General features: G+C 46.2%; 1 protein-coding gene across 1 annotated transcript in view; it reads left to right on the top strand.

Moving 5' to 3' along the window:
- Positions 1 to 20,782, top strand: part of LOC142583669 (atrial natriuretic peptide receptor 1-like) — a gene marked incomplete at its 5' end in the record, with an annotated part of 60,776 nt that overhangs the window by 15,054 nt on the left and 24,940 nt on the right. Inside the window, 3 exons of the mRNA XM_075694159.1 lie at positions 2,447 to 2,615; positions 8,618 to 8,767; positions 10,123 to 10,246. Of these exons, the coding sequence (XP_075550274.1) occupies positions 2,447 to 2,615; positions 8,618 to 8,767; positions 10,123 to 10,246 (443 nt within the window). The remainder of the gene's footprint in view (positions 1 to 2,446; positions 2,616 to 8,617; positions 8,768 to 10,122; positions 10,247 to 20,782) is intronic.

Below are 20,782 nucleotides of genomic sequence, written 5' to 3'. Positions count from 1 at the left end.
AACAACAGGCAACTGGTCAACAGAGCGCGCCAACCTGGTTGAAACCCTTTTTGATGGTACCTGTTCATATCAAATGCATATCCTGCTTGTTGTATATTACCACTTGCTTCGTTCAAGTTACTTTACCTGAGGGCTGATTTACAGTATCTAAGCTGCGGAGCGTGGCGCCAGCAAGTCATTGCAGGTATCTGCGTTATCGTGCTCTCCAATAGTGGTATACTTCCCTGCTGTAGCATCGATAGAATTGTTGATGGAAATATGGAGCCATGGCGAACAGCTGAGAGCCTCTTGCGGGAGCCGCTTCTACATCTCCACCACTCCTAACTCTTCCAGCGCGTATACGCCGCTGAAAATATGAGCGCTTTAGCGACAGTCTGCGCTGGTATTTTTCCTTCGAGTTGCCTTTAAAAACAGCTGACTTCTGACTTATTGCGTCCTTTGTGCTATTGTAAGTGCTTCTTCTTTTCCTCCCTCTAATACAGAAAAAATTAGAGGGTCTCTTAAGATCTCTCTTAAAAGGTGAACGGCGAAAGCCTACTCTTTCTCCTCTTATCATTCGCCTCTCTCTCTTCGCCTCTTCTTCTTTCTTCGTTCTGTTCATCTTCCTCTTCTTTTCCTTTCTCTTTCCTTCTTCTCTTTAACTGTTGCTTCTTTCTTCGTTCCTTCTGTTTCGTTCTTTTTCTTACTTGTTTTCTAGTTATTATTAGTCAGTGTTACTTTAATGAGCATTTGTAGTCATTTGTAAGCAATTGTAGTCGTTAGAAGTTGTCCTTAGACATACTAGTCATATCATAGTCATCAGTAGTCATTACAAATCATTTCACTCATTGCTGGTCATTACTAAGAATTTTTAGTCATTTCTAATCAATTTTAGTCGTTACAATCCGTCGTTGGACATATTGTTTTTTTCGTATTGATTAGTAGTCATTACAAGTCGTTTCAGTCATTATTAGCTATTAATGGTCATTACTAAGTATTTTACTCATTTATAATCAATTGTAGTGTTTTGAAGTTGACGTTAGACATATGGGTAATTTCATAGTAATTACTAGTCATTCCAGGTCACTTAAGTCATTATTAGTTATTACTACTCCTCATTAACCTCTACCAATCTCTATTATAACGTTATCGTTCACTAACTGTCACTATCAATCATTTTTCATTCTTTCATCAGCCTTTAATCTGTCTTCATATAGCGTGATGACGCTTCGCTGGACACTCCGGCTGTCAGGTCTGTGAAACTTCTGAATGTCATTATGTAGGGCCATACTTCCTACGTATTATTTTTTCTTCAGGTTTTATAAACTCCTCAAAAGCATTTTGGGGTTCCTGTCGCGGACACACCAGTGGATACCGGTGCCAGCGCCGGGCATGAAAACGACTAGGACCCATTCCTGCCTAAAAAAAATTCTGTGGGATACCAAGTGTAGCGTATACTGCCACAGTCCCATACATTTTCGCCAAACTTTGGTTAAAAAATGGTGCTACACCAGTAACCATCCTCACCGTCGCAATTATCATTAGTCTAAGTTTTCTATAGAACAGATACCTGTTTGAGAGATCGCCACTTACATATGTCCTGCGTCAGCAGAACCTCTCCTATGACGTGTACTATGGAAATTTGGGTAAACATAGTACTCATCCTCAAGCCATGTTCTGCAGTGGACTCAAGTAGCAGTAGGAGTAGCAGCAGCAGCAGCAGCAGTAGTACTAATAGTTGTAGTAGTAATAGTAGTACTAGTAGGAGTAGTAGTAGTAGTAGTAGTAGTAGTAGTAGTAGTAGTAGTAGTAGTAGTAGCAGTAGTAGTAGTAGTAGTAGTAGTAGTATGGTGGTAAAGGTGGTGTTGGTGTTGGTGGGCACGTGCTGGTGAAGCCAGCTTTGACGTTTCCAAACCGTGCTCCTCCCAAGATAACGGCGAATTGTGATGTACGCAATTGTTTATTCAGCACTGTCGTCGGTACTTAATGTTGTTTAGCATGAGAGGTGTTAAGGTGCCTCATGGTAAAAATCATGTAGCAGTATGCGCCGTGATAATAGAGTTTGTATTTCATTCCTAAGACGCACCGGAGCCTCCGCTTGTTGACAAAAGTACACTATGATAAGCGCATTTAGAGAACAGAATGCTGAATTGCAGCAAATGTTTTAATCTCATGTAAAAAAAACTAGCTAATTAATGAAACTTGCTTGATAAGTACGGCATTCGTTGAGGACGATTACATAGCTACGATATCTGCTGCAGCCAGTAATGTGATGCCGACAAAAAAGAACACACAATTTTCTGCACTCTGTTCTCTTTGAATATACATTATCTTAACTTTCAAGAGTAGAAACAACAAGTGCTTTGTTCCGTATTCTTCTGTGTGCGCGTTTTTTTTTTGTGTGTGTGTGCTACCATTATTTCACCACGTATACACACAACTCGCCAAAACGTCAACCGTGCTACAGAGATCCTGGACCGCGTGAAGATGGGCACGACTCCGCCGTTCCGTCCCGAGGTGTCGCCCGACGAGTGCCCCGCCGACATGCTACGTCTCATGCGCGCCTGCTGGGCCGAGGTCCCCTCGGACAGGCCCACCATCGCCGAAGTTAGGCACGCCGTCAAGAAGATCACCAAGTAAGCAGCCGGACCTTTTTGGCGCACATTTCTGGTACCTTTTAAACGAACCCTCATGGAGTTCATTGACCATTGCTGGTGGTGCTTGCCTTGCCGAATAGCTCAAGGCAGAACTCATGTCACGAATTGGCTTGTATGTAGCCCCATCTACACCGCACCTACACGCGTGTAGGTCGGCGGCGCTTTTCACTACAAAATTGCGCGTTCAAAAAAACAAACGGTGCCTCAATATCCTCTGTGGAATAAATGAGCATCAGGCATTTATTAGGGCGCAGCTCTATATGCCTCCTTCCTGGGGGTTTGGCACGTCTGCTCAGTCAGATTTTGCCGAGTAAGGTAGGCTAGCCCTGCATAACAATGCAATAGCAAATTAAGCTTACCTAGGACATGGCGTGATGAAAAAAGTTGGCTGATCCCGGAGACAGTGTAAACCGCAGTCTCGTGGATGACTTAAAAATCACTGTCCAAGCAATTTGTACAAATGTTTAACCAGCGAAGCTGAAACGTGCGGCCCCGGTTCTTGTGCTCGAGCTGCAGCATCGGCACGGCGTAGACGAGCTCGTTCCCAGTTCTGCTCGCGGCGTTGCTGATCGAAAGCTGCCTGCTCCTCAGGAGTACATATGGCTCGTGGCCTAACCATTTCGGAGCCGGAGAGAAACTGCTGTGCGCGTGCTCGGCTGCAACGGAGAATAATGACGTCACTACTGGTGCATCCCGTCACTACTGGTGCATCCCATCGCACTCCTCTCTTTCTCCTTTTTTTTCGCGCATGTGCATGGGGTTGCGCCGGAGGAGCTTTCGGCATACAGGCGACAGGCGGATGGACGAATCGACTAGCCATATGCAGCTTCGCTGTAAAACACGTCGAGAAATGCTCGCATTGTCAAGGTTCTCAGGAAGGTTCCTGTAAACAAATGAAATGAATAGCTTTGAAAAGGAAATTTGGTAAATTTCGGCCTAGGTAGGAATCGCAGCCGGGCCTCCTGGGTGCGAGGTGAGCCCGTTTCCACTCTCGGCTCCATGATTCCGGCTGACTAAAGGTGCGGCCTAGTGCGTGCGTCATTGGGCACGTGACGGTGCAGTCAATGGGGAGGAGGTGGCGCCACGTCATGAGTGTATAACATGAGCGCGTTCACGGCGTTCCGACGTCTACAAACAGTGTAATGCTTTCGCATGCCCGCACATAAGCAGTCTTAAGTGGCTATGCAGAATTTTTTTCCCCAGTACATAGAAGGCAAGAACTTCGAATGTCATAGTAGAGATAACACCGCCACATGCACACTCGAACATTCAGTGAACATACGCGTCACACGTCAACAATTGCTATACGTCAACTATTCACGCATGGCAATTTCTGCGGGGCACTGTGTGCCACTGATACTCGGAGAGTGTGGTGTCGTCTATGGACGCATTTCGGAACCCAGACGAGGCAATACTCTATCCGACGAACACGACCTTGCAAAGATAAAAACTCTTCTCTGACAGACGACTGCGTCTGCTGCGACAGCCTGCTGATGTTTCAGTTCAAAGCTTAATATTAATATAATATTATTATTAAAGCTTAATATTAATGTTGTTTTATGTTAATCGGGTGACTTCATATAGAAGACAGCGTGAACGTTGGCATTTCACGAAAATTAAGGTGTCTCTTTTATTTTCTGTTTTTCCTCGAGAGAATGAATGACGAAACTCGAGTTCCGCGCAAAGGTGATTAAAAAATTAAATTATGGGTTTTTACGTGCCAAAACCACTTTCTGATTATGATGCACGCCGTAGTGGAGGACTCTGGAAATTTTGACCACCTGGGGCTCTTTAACGTGCACCTAAATCTAACTACATGGGTGTTTTTGCCCCCATCGAAATGCGGCCGCCGCGGCCGGGATTCGATCCCGCGACCTCGTGCTCAGCAGCCTAACACCATACCCACTGAGCAACCACGGCGGGTATGCGCAAAGGTGATTAAGTTACTCTAGTCTCATTAACGTTAATGTTACATATATCGGCTGTCCAAAGTAACTTCGAAAGACTGTCACCGAAGCCGGGCACGGTGGCGTTTTTCTTTTGGCTCTCACTACGGCTCACGTCAGTACGTTAGTTTCTTTGGCGCATATGCACGTTACGCAGAAACATCATATGAGCAGTTGTCCAGCGTGCCTTCGCGGCTAGCTTCTTTTTTTTTCGGCAATTCGCTTGTCTTTGTGTTTCTTTGTCTATATTTGTTTTCTGCCTATCAAACACACGCGCAGGGAATCATGTCACTCCGGTCAATATTCTTATTTCATGCTTTTCTTTTTCTTTTTCCTCTTTCCGCTAACCACAAAACCAATCACATAAACACGTGACTCCTAGCAATGCAATCACCAGGAATGCAACTAAGTGCGTTTTCTTTCTTTTTTCATTTTACCCTTGTATTTTGTGCGAGTACACGAACGAAACCTCGAAGATGAAACACTTTTATCGCAGCAATACACCACCTGTTCACGCGAAACTGTATTAGTATCAATTTCTTGCTATAATCATGTGTCGCAGGACACCGGCTTGCCATTGCTGTATTGAGTAAGGCACTGGGAAGCGAGTGTGCGAGGAGGCACTTGCGCCCCCTCGCCCTCGCCCAAGACCTAATAGCTAGAACAAAGTAGAATGGACTAGGCGCGCGTATGCGAGAGACATATTTATTTTTGCCACTAATTTCATTACAGAGTCAAGGAACCTAGGGGGGGGGGGGGGTGCTGCACGCAAGTTAACGATGAGAAAGAGTGAAGAGCGTTCGGCAAATGCGCAAGAACAGAAAGTAAACGTCAACCTGAACAGTCTTCTGCGCCGAATAATATTTGTCATTCACTTTACGTGCCGTCGCTTGCAACGCTATTAATTTAGGCGTTGACGCACCGGTGCCCACAGTGACACGCTGGCAAGCGTGTTCAATTACCGTGACAAGACTTCAATCAACTTGCTACGAGTGTTCACTTTGCTGCGCAGAAAAGATTTACTTTTGTGCTGCACCGTGAATGCGGAGAAAGAACACCTCGGAAGTAAATATAATGCGAGACGTGTGCAACGTTGTTTTGCGTAGCGATTCCGCGGAACAAGTTACGCTTTCATTTTCTGCCATAAGGGGAAGAGGGAGGCACTGTTATTACGCCCCGCGCGTAGCGCAATGAAGCCAAGAGGTGAGAGAGCGAGTGAGAAGCTGGAGATATTGCCCGGCGTGACACTCCAAGTTGTGGGCGCGAAATGTGGAAAATGGGAAATGGTAAAATACGGCTGTTCGAGAATTACGTCTTTCATTGATTGAATAGATAGATAGATAGATAGATAGATAGATAGATAGATAGATAGATAGATAGATAGATAGATAGATAGATAGATAGATAGATAGATAGATAGATAGATAGATAGATAGATAGATAGATAGATAGATAGATAGATAGATAGATAGATAGATAGATAGATAGATTGATTGAATTCATTCATTCATTTATGTATTTATTTATTGACTGAGTAACTGACTAACTGACTGACCAATTAATTGATTTTAACATGCTAGAGCGACACTGGGGCTGTGGAAGACACTTTAGCGAAGGGCTACCGATTCTTTCAACGCCTGGTGCTGTCTAACGGGCACTTAAAAATAAATACACCAGTGGTTCGGCACTACGCCTTCATGTGAATGAGGCCGCCGCGGCCTGGAACCGAACCCGGGACCTTGTACTCAGGAGTAAAATGCTATGTTACCGAGCGGCCGCAGTCAAACGAATGGATTACCGCCCGAGAGAATGCCCTATATCGACAGGCTCCGCGTCTATATGTCCACAGTACATGACGAGCAAGATGGGTACAGTTCGTTATCCTAAGTTTCCAGGCAACGTTGTTACAGGCCCACTACAAGACACAAAGTCGACGGGGGCGCGCACCTAGGGGCCAGAAAGACTTTCGAACAAGGCTGTACATGACCCAAGGTGTGAGACTGGGCTATGGTTAGGAAACCACCTGACTTCAACTAAGATTGCCACGCTTCATCGTCTTTTTGAAGTTTGATATGATAATACATATCCTGAAAGAGGGTAATTTTGCGGAGGTGCACCCATGCAATCGGCCTTAAGCAAAAGGCGAAGGGGCTTTAGCGACGACAGAATGTGGCACACATGAAATTATGGATAACGTCGCTCCTTTCCTTTTTTTTCATATTTGCTTAAACGCAGGCGATTTGTGATTGTGATGCGCGTTGCAGCTTCATCGAGCATTGAATGTCTGACAGAGGTGGCAGGACCTAGGTTCAATTCGATCGAAATTAAGTTTGCCAAGCCAGCGAGCGACGGCAGTTGATACCCTAGAGGCCTTGTCACCCTTGACATTTCTTCATTTCGCTGTACGCAGTCCTGCAGAGTTAATGACCGAATCACTACGTACGTTGGCATGTTTGGCAGCACGTGGCCAATGGGAAGACTACAGCATTAATTTTTATTTTTTTGCGTAGTATTAATTAGCCTTATGAGACGGCTGCAGCAGGTCTGAAGTACTAGTGCAACTTTTATGATGGTTGGTATGCACGCCTTTTGAATATTCAAGTGGGCATAGCTTGCCTAGCAGCGCTAGTTCCTTGGATCAAATTTTTCTACACGGCGCATTGAGCTCGAGCTCAATTTCATGGCCGAATCGTGGCGCCCATGCGATCATCGTCTAACATCGCAAAAGTTGTATTTTCGCGCATTTTGGTTCCCTTCATGGAACAATGGTCTACATTCATACAACGCGAGTTTAAGCTTTGCCATTCCTTGGGAATTTAACGCGGTCTTGTATGCTCACAAACCAAATACACCAGTAGTGGCGAGACGCGGCAGCAACATTTCACAAGAGGCAATTGTGAGAACTTATATCTTGCCTTAACATTATCTTCTCGCTATGAGCTTCCTTTTCAAGTGAATGCCGCGTATATGACCACGGACAAAGTTTTATTACGTTGAATGCAGCGTTCAATGCAAACTCCATTCAGTTTTGCATGTTTAATCGTGCACTTTTTATTCGTCGTTGTTCCCTTTGGGGTGAAGCGATACGCTGAAACCTGTGCCGTTGTATATACTTCTTTATTTCAAATTCAAATACCAGTCTTCTGGCATTGGTTTGCCTCTTCTCCCCTACATCAGGGAATCTTGACGAGAGTTAAGGATGTCCAGGGCATAAGGGAGGCATGCAATCAGTTAGGCACCCTGAATTTTCTTCTGGTGTCTTATGTGGCACTGAATTTTGAAAACCTACACCCTAACACTTCACCTTACGCATCACAATTACTAGTGCCCCACACTGTAAGGTATAGAAGGTTCACACCATGAACCTTAATTCTGCGCTATAGCGGAAGGGGGCACGATAATTGCTATTTGGCTGGAGCAGCAAATCATTCTGAAACACTCCTGATTAGCGTTCAAGTCGCACTAGCGAACACGCATTAAAACTTGAATTCACATCCACACTCTCACTGCCCGCGTGAGCGTTTCATAGAATTTATGCAAACTCATGCATAATGCATGAATTTACTAGTTTACTAGTTTACTCATGCATAATCCTTCCTATCCGATCCACCAAGATCCTCATACTTTGGACTGTGAAATGAGCGCGAGTGCATTCATGAGTGGGCGTGTCCTGCTAGCTACGGATCAACCAAAATAGCTCTAGCTTTTCGTTTAGCCATTGCAAGTTTCGGAGACTATTGTAGAACAATAGAAAAGTGGACGAGTTAGAACATGTTCATTTCTTTGGCAGCGCACCAACTAACAGAGGCAACAGAAAGAGGAAAGTACAATTGCTGGCGCCCTGTCTGCCAGCACAGTTTACACCAGCACTGTATACCAGCCCACGGTATTCAAAACCGCTGCACTCTATGTGAGGGGACCCCAGACAAAGTTCGATTACGAAGAACGTACCGCTGAATATAAACATCATTACACTTTGGCTTTTGACAAAGAGCATCAACTACAGCAAGTTCTGCCATGCCTCCCTGTTTCTAGAGGACTGTCGAGCAAGAACTTCTTCGACAACCTGCTACAGCGGATGGAGCAATACGCAAACAACTTGGAGTCACTGGTGGAAGAGAAAACGCAGTCTCTATTGGAAGAGAAGAAGCGCACGGATGAACTGCTCTATCAACTGCTGCCCAAGTAAGGACCAGCTCTGCTTTAGGCCATTCACTGCTTAAGGGACCACTCATAATAATGCGGACATGGCAAGTTTCTCAACATTATATGAAGGGGGGGAGGTCTGAAAGGAAGCATCAGACAAGACGTACAAAAAAAGTGTGCAGCCCTTCATGTAATATCTAGATTGCAATAAATTGCAGTGCACTAACCCAGTGCTCACATGTAAAGTAGACTCTATGAATTTGAGGCTTCACAAATGTCGCGTCGTCAGAGTTAGTGCGCACAGACAGGTGTTTACGCGTACAAACGTAGTCTACAGGTCTTCAGTCCCATCGTGGCTGTAATAGATGACGGAGTACCTGTTGTTCTCATTTAGTGTGGACCTAGCTGCACAAATACTGGCCTTGATCGATTGATGTCCTTGCTCACCTGGTTAACTGATTCGGTTTAGCGTACCAAGGCAACACAAGGGGCTTGGGGGTTCCGGATTGTTTTCACTACCTTTGCTCTTTATTATGTACCCAAATATCCGTACACAATTTTTTTTTATTGTGCCCCTATAACAATGCGGCCGCCGTCTTATGGAGCCGAATATGCGACCTCGGGCTCAGAAGCACAATTGCACATCGACTGAACCGGCGCGACGACTTCCTGAACTTGAACAGCAAAGCTTTTGTGGTAGTATACTGGTGCGGCGTTTTTTTTTTGGTATTGACTTAATATGTGCACACCTCAAATTCACAAGTTTCGTGAAAGCTAGATTTAGATGCTCAAAATAAGTCTTGCCTACTAAGCCGAAGTTACAGTTGCTTTATTTGTTGTACATACGTATCACTTTTGTTTATTTGCTTTAGTTGCAGTAAACAAAAAACGCAACTTATTTCTAGCCAGGTAATTCACCCGAGAGTTTGGTCAGTCATTTATTCTGTCTCGAGTCATGCATTTATATATTACCATGTGCACGTTCCGTAATTTGTCACTGTAGCGCTTCTATGGATTAGGAAAAGCCTCTTCGAGAGGAAAAGCTTTCACCTTCTTCCTCTTTATTTCACTAATGATATAATGGTTCATTATTATGGTATACTGCATACGCAAAATATCTTTTCAGTAAACTTATAATGTATAACTTTTGTAATTGGGCTTTCTTGTGCGTTCACTTCTTTATTCTTTATGTTGTCGTATTGCATAGTTCCGAAAACGAACACTTCAAAATATACTCTTGTTATCCTGTGCGCCTCGTCTCGATTCGTGAGCGCGTTCTAAATACTTTCCACTTATTACAACGAAGGCAAGGCCTAAAATCCACAGCATTTGTTTGCATTGCATGTCAGCTCAGTGAGATGCGTGGCACGATTATCCTTTCATTGCTCGTGCAGGTACGTGGCCGACGAACTCAAGAAGGGTTCGCACGTGCAGCCAGAGGCATTCGAGTCTGTCACGATTTTCTTCAGCGATATTGTCGGATTCACGTCGCTCTCCGCTGACAGCAACCCGATGCAGGTGAGCGCTAGGCGAAGCATGCTGCCAGAGCGTCAACATTTGTTATGCGCAAAACAAGGTGATCACATACACACATATGCAAAAATTTAGGAGACGGATGCAAATTCTTCTCAGGTGTCATTCAAAAGGCGCAGCATCAACCAAGAGCAATCTCCTAAAGGCTCGCAAGAATTTTGAAACATAACCTTTATCTGTCACTAAAGTTTTCAGAGATCCCTCAAGTCGTCATAAGCCGGCCTGAACGCCGTCAAATACTTTGAGAAGGCTCTCCGCCCGTTGCATCGTGACTTCCACTTTCCCTCAGGCGGTGGCAGTGCCAAAAGCGTCTGCTATATTATTGTAATTTTTTTTACCTTCGTTAAATATTTTACTTCGTGAAGTAGTTACGCTATTTAATAAATAATACGTCAAATTTGTTAACTATTCACGGGCATGATTAAGGCATGTTTATCTTTCCCGCCCCTTTTGATGCAACTAGCCTCTTGGAACAATGGGCGTACTATTTATTTAGTTTATTCTCAATACTTATTTCGCCCGGCTGTACTCGTTCTTTTCAACATACTGGGTGTCGAAAAATTAACAATGGAAATGAAAATAGCGGTCTTAAACCTTGAAGCTTTGCTAACGGTGGTCAGTGAAGAAAAAAGACGAAAAAAGAAACACGAACAATTCCCGTCACCAAACTTTTTGAAAACATATTGGAAACTTTGTTTTTGTACGCCTCCGTTGTTTGTCGTTTGCCTCCATTTCTTCCACCAATCTTCCAACAGCCTCTTACTAATCTCTATTGCGGACATTTTTACTTTCCCCCCGCTCTCGCTGAACCCAAGAGCTTCAAGGAGGCCAGAGGCGCCTAAATCGATCACTGGTTAGATATCTTCCCATTCTAACAAAACATGCTCCATCGTTTTCCGAAGTTTAGCGCGACAAACACATGCTTCATCTTCCTTGTTGTATCTCGCTTTGTAAGTGCGTGTCTCTTCAATGTTTGGTTTGTGCCTTATGCCCAAGACATCACGAATAACAAGTTCTAGACATCAGACTGCTGCTTCACCACCTCTTCTAGCAGGGACACGACATCACGTTACAGTAGATTCTAAGTCACTATGGCATAATGGGCAATGAACATGCCGATGCAGTAGCACGATCTGCCCATGAGGAGGGCTTGCAAGACTCCATTACATGCTCTAGAACAGACGCAGCAATGAAAATTCGTGTGCTTGCAAATTAGGCCATAAGATCTTAATTCAACACACCAAGCTTGAACCATACACGCGTACACCGACTGGAGCCGTCCCTTCGACCTCGACCCGCATCTGGACTTGCTCGACTCGAGACAGCAGTACTTTGCCGACTGTGGCTTGGTGTCGCTTTCACAAGATCTCTCGCCTTCCGAGTCTGTATAGACCAGAGCGCGGCTTGCAGTCAGTGCGCCGACAAGGATACTATAGAAGACGCGCCTTGCCACAGTCCTCGATACAGTGCGCACCGGCGGTCTCTAACGGCCGTGTTGGCCCGCCTTGACGACAGGCCACTTTCAGAACAGTCTTGGAATGCCGACATGAGCTTTCGTCGCACCAAAAGTCAGTCAAGGCATTGCTTACCTTCTTACGTGGCAGTGGCCTTATAGGAACACTATAATGATCCCATCCCGGCCCCATTTCTTCTTTTTCGCGTTTTTCTTTTGCTCCCCGCTCTTCTTTCCATCTTTACTTCCCCTTTCCCTTTCCCTAGCGCAGGGTAGCAAACCGAAGGCTTGAACTCTAGTTAACCTCCCTGCCTTTCTCTCTTTTGCGTCTTTCTCTTTCTCTCTCTCTCTCTAAGTGGGTGTTCTAAGGCATCCTGATCTCGCTTCGAAAAGTAATGAGCTTCCCTTTGAGTTATTATAAATTGTTGCTTATCGGACTTCATTGGTTCCTCTTAAGTAGTTACTCAGAGCAGGTTTCTTTTCCATTGCCGCCATCCATGAGATTATCTCAGCCTCTATGACCTTCCGCTTGACGTTCTTTGTTGCTGTGTTGCTCACCCTAAAGGCCGCATACTCGCTGGTAAGCTTCCTAGTTATTTTCCTGCACTGTGAATCACTGATTTTCCTGCGCAAATGCCTCAACACTCTCTCAGCCCATTTACTATCTTCCATATTCGTCAGTCGTTCTTCGTAATTAATTTTACTGTGAGCTTCCCTCACTTCAAAACTTGTCCAGCCTATATCATCCTGTACAGCTTCATTTGTAGTCTTCCCGTGAGTGCCCAATGCAAGGCACCCCACTGACCTTTGACTGTCATCTAGTCCTGATTGTACCCCTGATTTCAAGCAAACAACCGCATTTCCAAAAATAAGTCCTGGAACGATTACATCTTTCCGCATACCCCGGAGCACCTCGTACCCGTCATATCTCCATAGCGCTCTTTGTTTCGTTATGGCCGCATTTCTCTTCCCCTTTACTGTTATTGTTTTTTACTGTGTTCCCATATATATATATATATATATATATATATATATATATATATATATATATATATATATATATATATATTGCCTTCGTTTATCCGTATGTCAAGGTATATGTACGAGAGGTGCTTCTTGGCTCTGTATCGACACTGTCTGTTACTGTTTTTATTGGATATTATAACACCTGATTTTTACCGCTAAATTTTAGACCTGCCTTCTCGCCTTCCTGTCCAAAGATACGAGCCAGACGTTGCACATCATTTTACGTGTTAGCTACCAACACAATGTCGTCCGCATGAAAGAAACCCGGAAGCTCCTGCTCCGCTACTGCGCTCGCCTGTTTGCATGAGAGATAAAATCCGGTATTACTTTCCTCTAGCGCCCTTTCCTTCCTCAACATGTACATCATAAAAAACAGTGGGGATAAAGGGCACCCCTGCCTCAGTCCCTTGTTGATTTAAAATTTCATCTCGCTCCTCATCCTTTCCCATTCAACGCAAACGGTATTTTCTAGGTAAATCTCTATCAAAAGCTCTATACCATAGTCACCTAAGTCTTCCCTTCCAGAATATCCCACAGTACCATGCGGCCTACGTTGTCATACACTCCTCTGATGTCTAAAAAGCTACACATAATGGTCTCCTTTGTGCTCTGGCTATTTCAATACACTAAGGGCAAATAAGTTATAATCCAGACGCCTGGCGACCCTGGAGCCATTATGAATTTCCCCTATTACGCCTTTATTCTCTGGCCATATTTGTAGCTTTAACTTAATCGCCTGCATTGCTAGCCTGTATATTACCTATGTAATGGTAAACGGTCTGTATGAGTAAATTCTGTCATTTCCGCCTTTAACTTTATAGGGTAAATTCACTCTACTTTGTCGCCAACTGTCTGGTATTCGTGTAACATTTAAGGCTTTTTTTTCTGCTGCTTTCAACAGAGCTTCCTTACTGTTTGGTCCCAGCTCATTATTCAGCCGAATGGGAACCTCGCCTAGCCCTGTCACTCCCACTTCGGAATTTTTTCCTCGGCTTTCTTTCAGTTGAAATTTCGAAGCACCAGCTCCTTTCCGATCTGGCTTCTCTTTCATGCTCTTTAATTCCTGAAATAGAACCTCGTCACGGCCTTGGAAGGATTCGGCTGTAATTTTTCGGATCTAACTTAATGCGGCGTCCCCTTCCTGTTTGTTTCCACCTTCGTCTAACATATGTTGTTGTATTGTTCCAGACTTCCTGCCTAATAGTTTTATGTAGTGCCGAAATATTCTAGGAGGAGCCTTCTTTTTCTCGCTAATTTCTGACAATCAACGTCCAATTTCACCCTTTATCTTTGCTTGAACCATTATTTGAACCATAGATTTTTTCTCCCTGTTTATTTGCCATTTTCTGGCTATTTCGTCCTGCGGCAACTGCGCTTTCTTTTTTTTTTGCCTGTCTGTGCTATCAGGATGCTTTCTGTCTTTCGGTGATCGCTTCTCGTATTTCACTATTACACCAGCCATTCCGTTTCTTTGTTTCTTTCCAACGACCACGTCTCAAGCTTATTACATACATTAGGAATGATACATAGTTGCGCATATACAGAAGGAGGTCTCAAGGTTCAATCACCGCTGGTGGTACCTCCTGCACAAGTAAAACGAGTAAAACTACAAAGCAAGACTACATCTTGCTTCTCTTTCTGTATTTTTGTCGTAATTACACTTAGACAAGGTCACTATGTTCCCACTTTCTGCTTAGCCATTCGCCAAGTTCTTCCTCTACTCGTATTTGTTATTTGTGCAGCGTTCAAATTTGTAGTAGCCATTCTTTGCTTCTTGCTCGCTTTCTCAACTATATATCCCATTTTAAAAATGCGTTTAGGTCACTCCCTATGCTGCTATGCCCTTCCTCTTCAATGACTATTTCTTTCAGCTTATCATAAATTTATTCTGTCATCAGGCAGTAATCAATGGTCGATTACCCGATTCCCACTTTCCACGTGATCTGACCTTCACACTTATGCCCGGTATTCACGATAACGAGGTTATGTCGCTCACAAAAGTCTACCGTTGACTCCCCGTTGTTGCCGGTATAGCCATCTAGATCCTGTATTCGGGCATTCATGTCACCTAATAAGATAATTTCGGCATCATTGCCGAAAGCCTTAATATCAGCACTTAGGCAACTCCAACCAGCCGAGCACAGCGCCAGTCCTGGGGCGAAGAAAAGGCTACATTCTCAAGACTTTTTGTGGGGTTTCAATGAAGTGGTGTGACAGGTTCTGTGCAGGGGTGGTGCTGCCATCCATGTTCTATACATCCGTAATGGGCGAAAGGTGCACCAGAAGGTGCCTGGGCTGACGTATGCGGATGACACAGTGCTAATAGAGGACAATGCGATTAACACCGAAACTTGTGAATAAACGGGGCAATGCAGCGACGAAGCTAGTTCTGAAGTTTAGCACAACAACTACGGAATCATGGTCATTCATGAAGAGACGAGTAATCACTTGATATCAATTCAACGGGAAGCCGTACCCATGACCGAGCAGTATAGACACCTAGATGTGTACACAAACGAAGGAAAGACCTACTGAAGCGCCGACCAAGATAGCTAAAAATTAGAGAGAAACGAAGGGCAGCGATGAAACAGCGCACTTTGGTGCTACAATAAATGCGAGTTGGTGCAAGGCATTTGCAGAAGTGTAATAATGGCAGCGTTAACGTTCGCAAATGCACTTCTGCGCTATAAATGAGAAATCTAGGCATGGATTGGTATAAGGCAGAGCACGGTAGGGCGACTGCCTTTTGGGGGCCCACCGTAAAACCAGAAATGGGGAAGTTCACTTAGGTCACATGTATAAAATTGCGTGGTTTCTTGTGAAAAAGCAGTTGGAAGTTGACGCACGTATATGTCGTTTGTGTCTCACTTCGTCCTCGTCTGCTTAGCGCCGTAATCTTTGTTTTTAAGTCACGAAGTTCAGCAACAAGTTTTGTTAGAGGAAGTGCAAGAGGAGATGCTTTGGGTTGATTTTGAAGTCAGCGAAGTGCAGAATAAGGTTAGCCTTGAAGATAGATTGAGGAAAAGAAACATTAGAGAAATTAAATGGCTGTCTAAGGTGCGCACATATCTTTACCTCAAAAGCGTGACACAGAATGGAGGAAGAGGCCAGGAAAGTTGGCAGCCAAACACAAGGTAATTGAGTTTGTAGGACTTTGTGCTGTGCATTGTTGGTCCCAGGACGTTGTTTCGTTTTCTGTTGTTTCTATAGGCATATATAACTTATATGGTTGCATCCGCTGTGCGAAAAGGGGCAGCCGCCACCATTATAGAGTGTCTACATCGCTGTCCTTTATTTTTATTTAAGAAAAAAGAAAGTGCAAATAAACAAGCAGGAGTCACAAAAAATAAAGAGATGCAGAGGAAGCAAAGGATTCAAAGGGGTAAAAAAGACAAAGATTTAGAAAAACTGCAAAAAAGAAATCGGGAGGGAAAATGTGTATGTTAACGCGACGGGGAGTGCCTTGGTAATTGCAGCCTTAGCTGCCTGCCTGAGAACAAAAACATGGCTGAGAAGGAAAAATTAGCACAGCAAAAGAAGCGAGGACGAGACCAAAACACAGGTCTGGCACTCGACTTTCTTTTTGTCTCGATCTTCGTTTCTTTTGCGTTGCTATTTTGCCTTTAACGAGCCATTAAGCCCAGTCGTCCAACAAAATGTTTTCGTTGTTACCAGTGTATTTGTGAAGGCGCTGGGAATAGACCGATACCCAAATTTCAATGTAAGGCAAGTATTTCGCCGTTTTCTGGAACTTGTTCGCCGTCGGTGCGGTGGTGAGCTAAGCCTAGGCTTGCTTCGCGGCCGCCGGGATAGGGCCTGACCCCGGCGTGGAACCATACGACATGGCGTCCGAGATGGAGACGGCCACGTCTCCGACGACATCGAGCCCTGGCCCCGGCCAGATGTGCGTCGAGGTGCAAGGGGAAGAGATTTCTCCTGAGGAGTTCCACAGTGGGATCGGCTGGTGGCAAGTGGGCCAGCGCATAACAGCCCCAGCGAGCGAGGGCTCCGCCACTCACCAGTCGAGGCCTAAAAAAAGAGACCACGTCAACATAAGAGTGATCGCATCAACAACAATGACAGCGAGAATGCCAGACGTGCTGCCGAGAGAGGACACCAAAGTGATCGTGAGGCCGCGGGGAGGCGTAAACATCGCAAGAACGTAGATTGGGATCGTTGCCTCGGCCATCATGGCGACGGCGAGGGTTTCGAGAGAAGACGGTGCGGCGGATACCTTCTGCCCCAACCTACACCAGGATAGCATGGTGGTGAGTACCTCCGATAAGGGGCGTGCTTTGTCCTATGCCAAGATTCAGGTCATCCGCATCGGGGACAAGATACACGAGGTAGGTGCGTACCGAACCGCACCATATGGTACGGTCAAGCGGGTCATTCGAGGCATTCACATCGAAGATACTCCGGCGGAGATTGACCGGAACCTTAACTCAAGAAATCATTAGCAAGAGAGGCGCAAAGAGTTGGCAATCGACTACCGTAATTGTAGTTTAAGAAGGCCAAAAGGTTCCAAATTATGTATGTTATGGCCCTGTGTTAACGAGGTGCAGTCTGTACCGCAAGCATTTCAATGTCTGCAAACAGTGCGGCAAAATAGGCCACAGAAGAGACGTTTGTCCTAACCCCAATGTGGAAGTGTGCTTCGATTGTGGGGCCAATAACCCTGTCGATGGCCATGAGTGTAACCCTAAATGCAAGCTATGTGGGGGAGAACACCCAATGGCCCATAGAGAATGCAAGAACAAATACAAAACTCCCTACGTAGTAACGAAAAGGCAGTGGGAGCCCACGATGGTGGAACAGCGCGTACAGCAAAAACTAGCACTCGGAGGGTTTCCACCGTTACTGACTTCAGCAGGAGCGAGCGGCACAGCTGGTCGCCATGAGTCCCGCTCGCGCGGGAACAACAGCGAAAGTCGAAAAAGAAGCATGAGTCGCCACCGCCCATCCCAAACCAAAGACAGAGTCGCCTGGGCAGACGCAGTAAAGTTGGGGGCAGCCAAGAAAGAGCAGCCGCAACAGCAGCAGCAGCAGCAACAGCAACAGCAGTCACCACCATTGCAAGGTGGCGGAGGGAAATTTAAAGACGAAAGTGAGGCAATGAAGGCGCTAAGAGAAGCAAACGAGGCGTTGAGGAGGAACACTGAACTAGAGGCGACAGTCAATAAGATCAATAAGGAAATGGCAGAGATCAAGAGAATGATGACGGTCCAGCTACAGCAGCAGCAGGCACAGCAGTTATCGCCACCGCCACAGCAGATGGCAATGACCGAGGATGAACCAGAAGTAGCGGTGAACCCGAGGACAGAGAATGCAGTCGCGGCGGGTCCGGCACCCAAGAGAAGGGCAATTGAAAAACTTAAGGAGCGGAGACTCAGCGATAGGGTAGACAACCTTGAAGATAGGCTCAACCACATTGAAGTGTATATTCGCACGACATTCACCAAGACAATCACCGACCGTTTCATAGCACTTGAACAGACGTGCCAGAAATTGACTACGACAGTACAGAAATTGGCGACACAAATGGCTAACCTTCAGCAAACATGGATAGGACATCAACCACCGCAACCGCAACAGCAGTGAAAGGCCTCCTGTTCTGGCATCGCAATCGCAACGGTTTTGCTGGGCAAAAGGCTGTACTTCAGCAACACTTAGAACAAGTATCAAGAAAGCCAGATATCATCATGTTGCAAGAGACCCTCATTGAGGAAGTCAAGCTCTCCGGTTACCGGTCCCACGCCAGCCCGCCAAGCCTCCGGGCCGCGGCCGGCAGTAACGGCAGGGGTGTTCGCACCTTCGTGAGAAAAGGCATCACGTACGTCGAGCACGAGTTGTTGAGCAAAAGCACAATCGAGCACACCATCGTAGAGGTGGTTACCGGGAAAAAGCAGAAGGAAAGCACTTTTCTCATAAACGCGTACAGTCGCCCGTCACACAGAAAGCAAAAAATTCAAAGCGCTGTTACACAAAGCGTGCAACGTCGCGGGGCCCGACAGTAAACTGGTAATCTGCGGCGACTTTAACGCGCCGAATAAAGCCTGGGGTTACCCCAAAACATTGGAAAAGGGCAGGGACTTAACGCAGGATGCTACCGACTTGGGACTAAATCTAATCACTGACCTAGCATACCCTACAAAAATCGGCTACTCGATCACCCGAGACACAACGCCCGATCTCCCTTTTGTAAGGGGTAACGGCGGCGGTTTGGCGGACTTTGAATGGCGAAACATGGGCCACGAATTGGGCAGTGACCATTACATTGTGGAGGTCGCTGTCCCACTCGGTGGTAACGACGAAGTCTGCAGAAGCTTTAGGAAACAAAGATTTACTGATTGGGACGCGTTTCGAGGATTGTTACCCGAGGAGCAGACCGAAATTACAGACATTGAGGAGTGGTCCACCGAGATAGTAAACAAGGCAGAAAAGGCCACCAAGGAAGTCGAGCCGGACGAGCGTGTCCACAGGGTCGACAGCCACCTGGCCCACCTCATCGCAGCCAACCAGTCCATCCTGTCGAGGTGGAAGACGCAGCGGACAAACAGAAAGCTACGCAAGAAGGTCGCCCAACTCAATCGCGAAATCGAGTCCCAAAGCAGAGTGCTATGCACTCATCAATGGAATGAGGTTTGTAACGCAGCGGACGGCCAGATTCACTGCGGTAAGGCGTGGAGTATGCTGAGGCATCTTTTGAATCCGGCCACGACCAAGTCTCACCAGCACCACAACCTGGCCAAGATCCTCCACAGGGCGCTGACCGAGCACGGGGAAGACGAGGTGAAAAAACGCCTCGACGACAAGTACCTACCGATCACTCCCACAGAAATGCACCCGGACTACCTAGGCGAAGCAAACTAGAGGCTAGATCGAGACATTGAAGTATGGGAAGTAAGGGTTGCCCTGCACGATATCAACAGCAAAGCCACTGGTCCCGACCTCATTACGAACAGAGCGCTAAAAAATGTTAACGAAGCGGCCATCGAGAACCTCACGGCATACTTCAACACTTGCTGGCGAGCCGGGTCACTACCCCAGCAGTGGAAAGCAGCCAAGACCATCTTGATTCCCAAGCCGGGCAAGCCACCCAACATTGAGAACCTCCGGCCGATCTCGCTTACGTCCTGTGTGGGCAAAGCGTTGGAGCATGTACTCATGAACAGGTGGCAGAGGTACCTGGAAGATCCGGGGCTTTACCCAAACACCGTCATCGGGTTCCGAAACAAGCTCGGAACTCAGTACGCCATGATACAACCAAAAAATTAAATGCTCGATGACACTACCAACACGAAAGACAAGCGAGCAATCTTCGGTTTGGACCTGCAGAGCGCTTTTGACAAAGTGAGACACTCTGCGATCCTGGCCCAGGTGTCACGGCTAAACATGTGCAAGCGAACATATGCGTACATCAAGGATTTTTTGATGGAGTGGACTACCGAAATCATCGCTGGTGACCTGCGGCTCTAAAAGAAGAAGCTCGGCAGTGTCGGGACCCCCCAGGGCTCGGTCATCTCGCCATTACTTTTCAACCTTGTAATGATAGGGGTGGCCGAGCGCCTCTCGCGAGTCGCGCGGGTCCGACACACCATCTATGCAGACGACATAACGCTCTGGGTCCCAGTAGGAAGCGACGGACACATCGAGAGTACATTGCAAGAGGCGTTTGACGCTATCGAGGAGCAGCTGGACGGGTCTGGGCTCGTCTGCTCCCCAAGCAAGTCTGAGCTGTTGGTGATTCCTCCGAAAAGAGCAGCTAGGAAGACGACAGGCAACAAACCTGTGAGAGAGCAATAGACAATAAAGATCGAGACGAGCGGCGGTCACGCGATCCCGAATGTCGAGAAGATCTTAGTGCTGGGGATGCTGATTGAGCGCAAACGAGCCAACGGCGAGACGGTCAACCGTCTCGCGGCCAAAGTCACCATGGCCATTCGCCTCATCAAGAGGGCGTCACGCAGAACAGCAGGCATGAAGGAAGAAAGCCTCACCCGGCTAGTGGAATCTTTCGCTATAAGCCACATTACGTACGT

The sequence above is a fragment of the Dermacentor variabilis genome, chromosome 5 (genome assembly GCF_050947875.1).
Source record: "Dermacentor variabilis isolate Ectoservices chromosome 5, ASM5094787v1, whole genome shotgun sequence".
In the NCBI taxonomy this organism is placed as follows: Eukaryota; Metazoa; Arthropoda; class Arachnida; order Ixodida; family Ixodidae; genus Dermacentor; species Dermacentor variabilis.
The sequence above is the reverse complement of the archived record's forward strand: the minus strand, read 5'-3'. Positions and strand labels throughout refer to the sequence as shown.